This window comes from Diorhabda sublineata, chromosome 9, assembly GCF_026230105.1.
Source record: "Diorhabda sublineata isolate icDioSubl1.1 chromosome 9, icDioSubl1.1, whole genome shotgun sequence".
Taxonomy (NCBI): domain Eukaryota; kingdom Metazoa; phylum Arthropoda; class Insecta; order Coleoptera; family Chrysomelidae; genus Diorhabda; species Diorhabda sublineata.
Window position 1 is genome coordinate 14,432,593 of NC_079482.1, and position 9,056 is coordinate 14,441,648.

The following is a 9,056-nucleotide window of genomic DNA, read 5'->3' on the forward strand; positions in this document are numbered from 1 at the left end:
AATAAATTTTTTCAAGTGCAGGTAGTTAGCCTATTGTTATCCATTCACAAACACAGAAAATATTATGCCAAAGGCATGCCGGTAGGATACTCGTGAAAAGGAAAGAATTTTATTACATTATACAAAAAATACATTATACAGAAATTAAATTATAAAAAATCATATTCTTCGTCATCTGAGGAACTATCATCTCCCCTTCACGTTATAATTAATAGGTCGACGGTCCGATCGATCAAGTAGTCAAGATTCCACATTTTCTCCCCTTCTTTAATGATATGCTGGACTGCTTTTCACCAGGTCACCTTCTTGATGGCTTAATCCTTTCACTTGCGCCCATATAAGCTCTATAGGATTTAGTTCGCAATGATATGGCGGTGTGCTATATCTCCACGGCGTATTTCATAAAACGATGTTGGTGTAAATTTGCTATAGCTAATAATTCTTTCTTTATCAAATTATCTTCAAACCTTTAAAAACTCCCTTTTCGCTTCCAATATGGACGATTATTAGCCTTTTCCCTTTACCTGAAGGCACCTTAATACCCGTTTCCATGAAAGCTTGGCGAGCATTGGTTATATTTTTGTCTTGCCACATCTTTAGGACTGTATAAATTTAACATTAATCTACGTCTCATCAAGATAAAAGATTTTCTTCCGCTCTGTTCTGTACTGCTTTAAATTTCTTAAGTATTTTCGTCACCAGCAAACAATTTCATCGCTTACCAGTAAAAGTGCTTTACGGTTATGCTTTTCCCCGGCAAAATCCATATTTCTCAAAGTGGTCCATAAAAGTTTTTTAGTTATCAACGGAATACTGTCATCCTGGTCAAGCTCCATTGAAATCTTATCTATGGTGGGTAATTCTTTTTTAAAATAAATAGAGTGAACTTTTCTTCGAATTACACTTTTGGTGTCTTCATCAAGGACTTTTACTGGTCTGCCTGGACTTTTCTTGGGAGGTTCCACTTGGCCTGCTATCTTTCTCCCCAGCAATAATTTAAAAACGGTGAACTCTCCAACTCCAGTCATTTGGGAACATAGGTCAACAGATTTTTGTACAGTAAATTTCGTGTAATCGTATTTTATGCAATCGTGTACATTTAAAATAATAAAGTTTTCATTCACTGATAGTGGAGAATTATTGGATCATCTTTTCGTTATTGTAAATGTCGCCATTTTATTATTAATCTTATGATACTGTGAACACTATTTACGGCTTAACAGCAAATACCCTTACGGCGCAAGTTCAAGCCGAATCTGAAATAGGGTTGGAATTAGGCAGATGCACTAATAGAAGGTTAAACGGTACCTGTTAAACGCAAAACGTAACTGTATAATCTACTACCTAAGTAATTCCTACACCATATTTCAAGACCTACACCTATAGCCGACACCAAGATTGAGCCGGACTGGACGTAATTCCCCACTTTATTGCTCTGTACCTTTCTGAAATAGATTATAATCACCATTAAATCATGGTTCTAATATTCTCTGTCTCTACGTTTCTAAAACTAAAGTTTTATCAAGTAAATTACTTCTATTATAATAATAATATTTAATTCCGGGCATGTTGCATACTGGTTTAATTTTTGCTATGGACTTATATACTAATTACTACCTGTTACTATTACATATAATTTTGTTACTCATTGTGGTTTTCTTCCATATATGGAAATTGTGTTTTATTATTATCTGAATTTAGTCATTTTTATGTTTGTTTTTAGTTTTTACAAGCTTTTGTTTATAAATGGTAACAATTTTTTAACAACAAAGCATTTTCCTCTCTCTCTCTCTCTCTTTAGAAATGAATACTGATTGAAATTATAGTTTCATAATTCAAAAATAAGTTCCTTTTGTTAAAATGCTGATTTAAGAGCAAGAAAAAGAACGACGAGTGTTTGATTAGTGTGAATGTAGAGCTGGGAAGGGAACGTCCTACTCGAACCCATCAAGATAAGTTGGATCATGAATCACGACATCTTCATGACGATTGTGTGATATTATTGGTAAAAAAGTCATTTCAGCGATGCCTCACCAAACTTAAAGTTTCAACATTGTCCCCTACGATATTTTCAGTTTCCCAAAATGAAGTAGAACTAACTCAACAATTGAATTGTTATATAAAGTAGGATAGAGTCTATTGTGAAGGTCGAGCAAATTTTGATTTTATTTGGATAGTGATAAATTTACGGAACTTAAGAAACGCTTTTTTTTCTTGTTCAAGATATTACTTCCAGTATCGTGAACTTGTGGGACAATTCATCTCACTTAACTTCTTTTTCATATTTATCATATCGGTATCAAATTTCTGGCTTTTATTCGAAGTCAGAGAATTAATCTTTTTTTATTAACTCGTTATCGTGGTTTCTGCATTATTTTTATTTCACTTGTGATGTATTTGTACCTAGTAGCTTTGTTTTTTCAGTTCCGCTCTTCTTTTTGGCTCTAATAGAATCTTGTAATTGGATGAAATCTATAAAAACTTTTTTAGACTTTCAACAAAAATTGTGTATTTTTTCTTTTAAAAAATCTTAAACGATGGACTTTACGAGGTTAAGGAATTATCCTGTATATAGAATTCCGAGAAGATCCTTAAATTCATGCAGCGGTGTTTTCGAATATGGAAACTAAGAAAATAAGGATAATATAAGTTGTACTTTGTATTATGGAAACTCCCTAAGCGTTACAGTAATACTTTTAGCTGATAGATAGAATGAAATGGGAATATTAGCACAAGAGATGAGGGAAACAAAAATATAAAGCCCACGAGATCTGTAGATTTTGAAAATATTCATTGAAACGCATTTTAGTGAAAACGATATAAACATAACTTTGATTTTGAAAATGTTTTGTTGTCAAAGAATTGTTCACAATTTGTAGATAAAAGCTTGTGAATAACTGAAGAACAAACCCAAAAATAATTAAATTAAGATCAAACAAATGAAATAACTAAATATACAGTCTACACAAAAAAACTACAATGAATAACGATATTACTTTTTAAAATGTATATGTGAAAATTTGTAATATACATTACATGTATACATTGTATGTAAACTTGTAGTAAAAATCAATATTCATATTAATCGTTATTAGTCGTTTACAGTGTAGAGGTACTTTTGCCTTCAATTTCTTGCGAAATGCGATAAAAGACGTCATAGGTTTGATTCCAATTGGCAAATGATTGTGCATTTTTTCGCATTGTACAGTATAAAGCCGTTAACTAATTTTGAACGTTGGTGGATGAAGACCGTGCTCCGCGTGTATAGTTGTGTAAGGAGGGAGAAGCGTGCTTACGGATTAGACAAAGATGAATAAGGAGTGAAGAGTCAATATTGTGAATTTTCCATAAAAGTCCTGGTAGAGAGTCCTACTATTTAGTTTGAGTAAATATCTAGCAGCTCTCTTCTGTAGTATAAAGATGCGCTCAAATTGAGTTGCACAATACATGCCTCAAAAAGGTAGTGCATATCAGAGGTGCGCATCAAAAGGGGCATAATCAAGTGTTGTTGATAAGTTTAGTTCTTTGGAAAGTGATCTTAGTGATAAACAGGCAAATAAAGCGGCTATATGTAACTCCTATTTCAAACAATTGTCTACAACAAGCCCTGAGCATTTTGTAGATTCAACAACGTCAATGGTGGCATTATTTAGTACAAAAAGCTGCACCGTCTTTTTATATGATAAAAACTTTGTTTTAGAAACAATGAGCCACAAAAAATTAGAATCGCAATATGGTTTTAAGGCGATTAGGTCACTAGATATGGTTCTATGTAGCACTGTGACATCAGGGTTGTTGCTGCTGATGTCTAATAGGCAATGCCATTGATAAACAGGAGAAATAAAATAGGGCCTAGTATTGAGCGTTGAGGCACTTCACAGTGCAAGAAGACATCGTTGTAGTAACCTTTGCAAGCAGATTTCAGTTGGTAAGGTATGACTTAGACCATGCAAGAGGTATTCCCCTGAAACCTGCAATTTGTTGATTCAACATTATGATTTACATAATCGAAAGCCTTAGAAAATTCCTGTATAATAGAGGAATATTTTCACTCTTACAACGTGCTTTTACCAAAACATATGCCAAACAACTAAAACCAAATAATGTAACGTGCGAGCTGATACTAATTACGGATAGCGAGCATACAATGTAACTCATTCATTCCTAGCGATTATCATGGATATATCGATGTTTGAAACTACATGTTACTCGGAAAAGTCGTCTTTTCTACCTAAGCGTGTTTTCTGTACCGCATCGATATTGTCGGTATTTGCAAATAAATACTGCAGAAGTTGATGTAGGAAGCGCTATAGATAAGAAACAAATTGAATTAACTTGTCGAGATAAGAATTTGGAAACTTAATGTATGTATGAATGTACAATAGAATATGATCAACCCAATTTAAAAATTGCAAAAAACAATTGTTCCATCACTTAAAAGAAAATAAATTTTGAAAAGACATATGGTATCGTTTATTCTTGGATTTGAACTAAAAAAATTGTATATCGAAGTCATCAATATAATTCTATAGTATAGTATAGGTTCTACTTTGAACTGCTGGTCTAGTAAATAAGTAGCACCACCAGGGCCACAACACTTTTTTTGTGCAATGGATGTGCCTGGCGCCATATCTTGACGATATGTGCACCTATAATTTTTGAGGTTAAAAATTTGAACAATTCGCTATCAGTCCAGAATATTCGCCTTTAGCGACATGTAGGCAGCAAGTCTCAATTGAACAATTAAAGCCAGTATATACCAGACAGTTATGTAAAGTTTGGACAATATTGTGAATGTTGTAAAACTTAAGAAGTTTTGACTTTTTTCAGCTGTTTCAACTTCTATACGATGATGGAACCACTCCACGCCCAGCACGTAACATTTGGTGCCACAAGTCTTAAAAATAATGCCGATTACACTGCAAAAGGAGATTAGTGGTCTGCAAACACAAGGATAGGGAGATAGATAGGTGATTTATATTAAGGAACAGGTGAATACCCATGCAGCAACACTACTTGACATACAAGAGAAACCACAATGCTCGATTGCAATAGTTTTTTCAAATATGTACTATTGTACAAAATAAATTCTTTTGTTATTCACCTACCAACATTCGTTTCTTCCGATTCCTGTAACGCTTCAGAAACATAATTAGAATTAGTTCATGAACATATGAGAACTTTGCTCACATATAATATGGAAAACTAGTTTATTTTGTAAGAATATTATATTATACGTATGAGCAAAGTTTTATTTGATCAAATTATTGAGAAATGTATTCAAAATTGCAATTAAAATACTATAAAAATAAAATTATCAGTTTCTCAACTAATTTGAAAAACAATTAAGAGTTTGAAATGTGCAATAATATGTATAAAAAATATTTTTGAGAGTAAAATGAAACCTTCTTTTTTCAATGTGGATTGAATTGAGTTATTTTCAGCCCCATTTTAACCTTATTTATCATATATAGAGAAAAAATCAATTATTAACATCATTCATTTAAAAGAGAACTGCTGAAACAGCTGAAGTTCTGTTTTTAATTCAGAAATTTTTTTCATTCATATATCACATTTTGATGTACACTTCCAGGCAAGCATGGCAAAGTGTCATCGATAAACTACATCACACGAATTTCATAATTTTTTTGCCCCTTTTCCCATCCTTGTTACAGCTGGCCACATTTGTGAGACTTCCCTAGTGTGACGTCACATATTTTGCAAATTACATTTAGTAATTATTGAATAGAAACAGCGATACCAAAATCAGATTTATTTTCATTTAAATTATTTTTTAATAAAATCAACACCAAATCAAACAATTAACAAAACAAAAAACCATTAATTATATTAATTAAAAAAATTAGTAAAACACAAAATATTAGTAGAATTGTATTAATTGAAGATATAAACTTGATTCCATGAACTTTGAAGTTACTTCTTCAAATTATTTATAACTGCCATAGCAGCCATTTCGTTTTCGTTTGAATTTTTGACATCAGGAACATTAGTTGGATCAACATTTTTTTCATCCAATCATACAGCATCATCGTCATCATGCACACAAAAAAGTTTCTGGCACGTCGAGCGAGTAACAATTCTTTGAGGATGGGTCAAAATTCTTGTTGATAGTTTTGTTTAGTGGCTTAATATTGTATATGTTACGGTAAAGATTACCTAAATTACTTTTGTTGTTCATTCTAAATTTGCTTCGTAAGTTGAAAATCACAAAATAGCAGATGTTGTTTCATTCACGAAAGTCAGTAGTCAAATGATATGGAAAGAAGAAATCACTGCTAGGCGCAATGCGTTTGGCGGCATATATGAATGGGCGCCAAGGGCGGTGGACGCGTAATACTAGTAGAGCGAGTGGTTGACATAACAATTGGTCCACTTCTTCTTCAACGTTTCCAGCTTGTCATTCTTGACATGTTGATGTCCATAAATCCATCCATTTTTTTTGGAGGTCTTTACTAATCTTTTTCTGGTCATCCTGTCCACGTGTTCGTTGCAAGCTCTTTCACCTTTACGTCCCCACCTAACTATTTCTTTCACCTCACATTCGTGTCTTGTGTCTGTGTTTATCTTTCTGCCTAGGTAGTCAAATGACATTACCTGTTCTATGGTTTTATTTTCTAGGGCGAGTTTGCACCTCATTAGCTTTTTAGAGATGACAAGGGTTTCAATTTTTGCAGCGAATACTTGCGTTAAAGGTTTTAGCTTGTCCGTAGAATGATTATAGAAGCTGCTGTAAGTCATCTTCGCTCTCTGCCACAATTACAGCGTCATAGACATAACAGATTATTTTTATTGTGCCCGTTGTAAGTAAATATACTCTTGCTGTATTCTTGACATGATTTATTATTTCGTCCATTATCAGGTTAAACAGTTGCGGCTTAAGGAGTTAACCGTTGTCCGGTCGAGGTGAGTCCAATAGACGAGCAAACTTTTTTTAAATATCTTCTGCAGTATTTGTCTCATTCTAAATTCCTTCCGTGACTTTGTTCATAATCATGGTTGGTACATATGCCTGATGAAAAAATAGAAATAAAATTTTTTGTATGCATAAAAAAATTATTAGTTGTTTTTCAGACACAACCGGGCAGTATGAGCCCGGCAGACTCCGGATAGTTTCTTGGTATTTTACACGTGATGAGAGCATCAGTGCGCATGTCCCTATCCCATAATGCATCCGTTATACTATTTTTAGCATAACTTTTTACATCGTGTTATTTGGTGTTACTTTGCATCTGCTTTCAAACCGCTGTTCTTGCGAGTTTATCTGAATTAGTCTCTTTTAAATTATTATATCCTGGTAAGTCATATATTCTACACAGTTCTGGTAAATAAAATTTTTACTTATTATTGTAGTTGAATATTTACAAATCTTTGGATAATGAGCAATAAGGGGCTGTCTGACAGAGAACTTCAAGAAATTATTGAAAATTTGTCTGATGTCGATGACGAACCCTATGGCATCAATTATTCTGACTGGGAATCTGAATCAGACGACGACAATGAAGGAATTGAGAATGTGACTAATGAAATACCATCACTAGTTTTTACTGGTAAAGTCGGAACGGAGTGGTCACGTGAGCCTGATTGTACTGGGCGCATTAGATCTTGTAATATAATTACGATTCAATTACATAAGGTGCGTCTTCCACCAGGTAAACTTTTAGAAGAACCAGTTGACTGTTTTTACTTGTATATGACAAATGAAGTCGTCTAAAAAATAGTCAATTTTACAAATTCTGAAGCAACTCGCATCTTATCCCGAGATGCAAAATGAAAATGTTGTGATAAGATAGAGATGTATGCATTTTTGGTACTGTTGTTCACTGCCAGTCATTTGAAATTCAACAACACATGATGATTTATGGAATCCTATTTATGGGCTGCCAATCTTTCGAGCAACCATGGGCTTGAATAAATTCAAATCTCTTTTACGCTTTATAAGATTTGATAATAAAGAAACCAGATCTCAATGCCGTGACAAGCTCGCCGCAATCCGCGACATATGGAATGAAATAAATAAAAATTTGAAAAATTATTATTTGCCGGGTGTCAATCAAACCGTCGATGAACAATTAGTTCCTTACAGAGCCCGTTCAAAATATATGCCGTCGAAACCGGATAAATATGGCATGAGGATCTGGTGGATATGTGATTCGGATACTTCTTATCCACTAAACGGTATTCCTTATTACGGAAAAGAAGGCAACACTATTACACATGGACTGGGAAAAAAGTGGTTGAGTCACTGACTGAGCCCTACCAGAAAACAAACAGAAACGTGACATTCGACAATTATTTTACTGATTCATCGTTAGCATATAGTTTGCTTTCAAATGGACTCACTATGATAGGAACAGTAAAGAAGAACAAAAGATTCGTCCCCCAAGAATTTCAACCACATAAGGATCGTGAAGTAGAATCGTCGATTTTTGGGTTTAGCAAGAAAGCAACTCTGGTATCGTACGTACCAAAACCTCGAGCGTAATTTTGTTGACGACAAAGAACTCAGTGATATGAAAAATAAACCTCGAATCATTCTAGAATATAACAAAACCAAAGGCGGCGTGGACACATTAGACCAGGTGGTTCACGAATACATGTGTAAAAGACGCACAAACCGTTGGCCTTTCGCATTTTTTATGAATATGTTAGATGTGGTTGGGATAGCAGGTTATGTGATATGGACAAACCTACATTCTGAATGGAATTCTCCGAATAATGAGAAAAGACGCCTATTTCTAAGGACTAATAATACCGCAAATGCGCAGAAGAAAAAGTTTTGGACTAACAAAGGAAATCAAAGCCACAATGAAGCGATTTTTTCCAGAAACGCAAGACCAACCAAATACATCAAGGAGTGTAGAGTCTTCACCGCCTCGTAAAAAAGGTGTCATATGTGTCCGCCCAAAAGGGTAGAATGCAGAAACAAATTTGCACTAGTTGCAAGAAAAGCATTTGTAGCGAACATTCTCATATCAAACGAACTTGTTTTTGTTGTTCAGAAATATCATAATTTTATCTTGTGCATACGTATAATT

The 9,056-nt window shown here is 33.9% G+C and overlaps 1 protein-coding gene across 1 annotated transcript; it reads left to right on the forward strand.

Moving 5' to 3' along the window:
- The first annotated feature begins 7,919 nt into the window (after positions 1 to 7,919).
- LOC130449022 (piggyBac transposable element-derived protein 4-like) lies at positions 7,920 to 8,267 on the forward strand. Its single transcript, XM_056786653.1, has one exon. It carries the CDS (start codon positions 7,920 to 7,922, stop codon positions 8,265 to 8,267), a length of 348 nt encoding a protein of 115 aa, XP_056642631.1.
- The last annotated feature ends 789 nt before the right edge of the window (positions 8,268 to 9,056 follow it).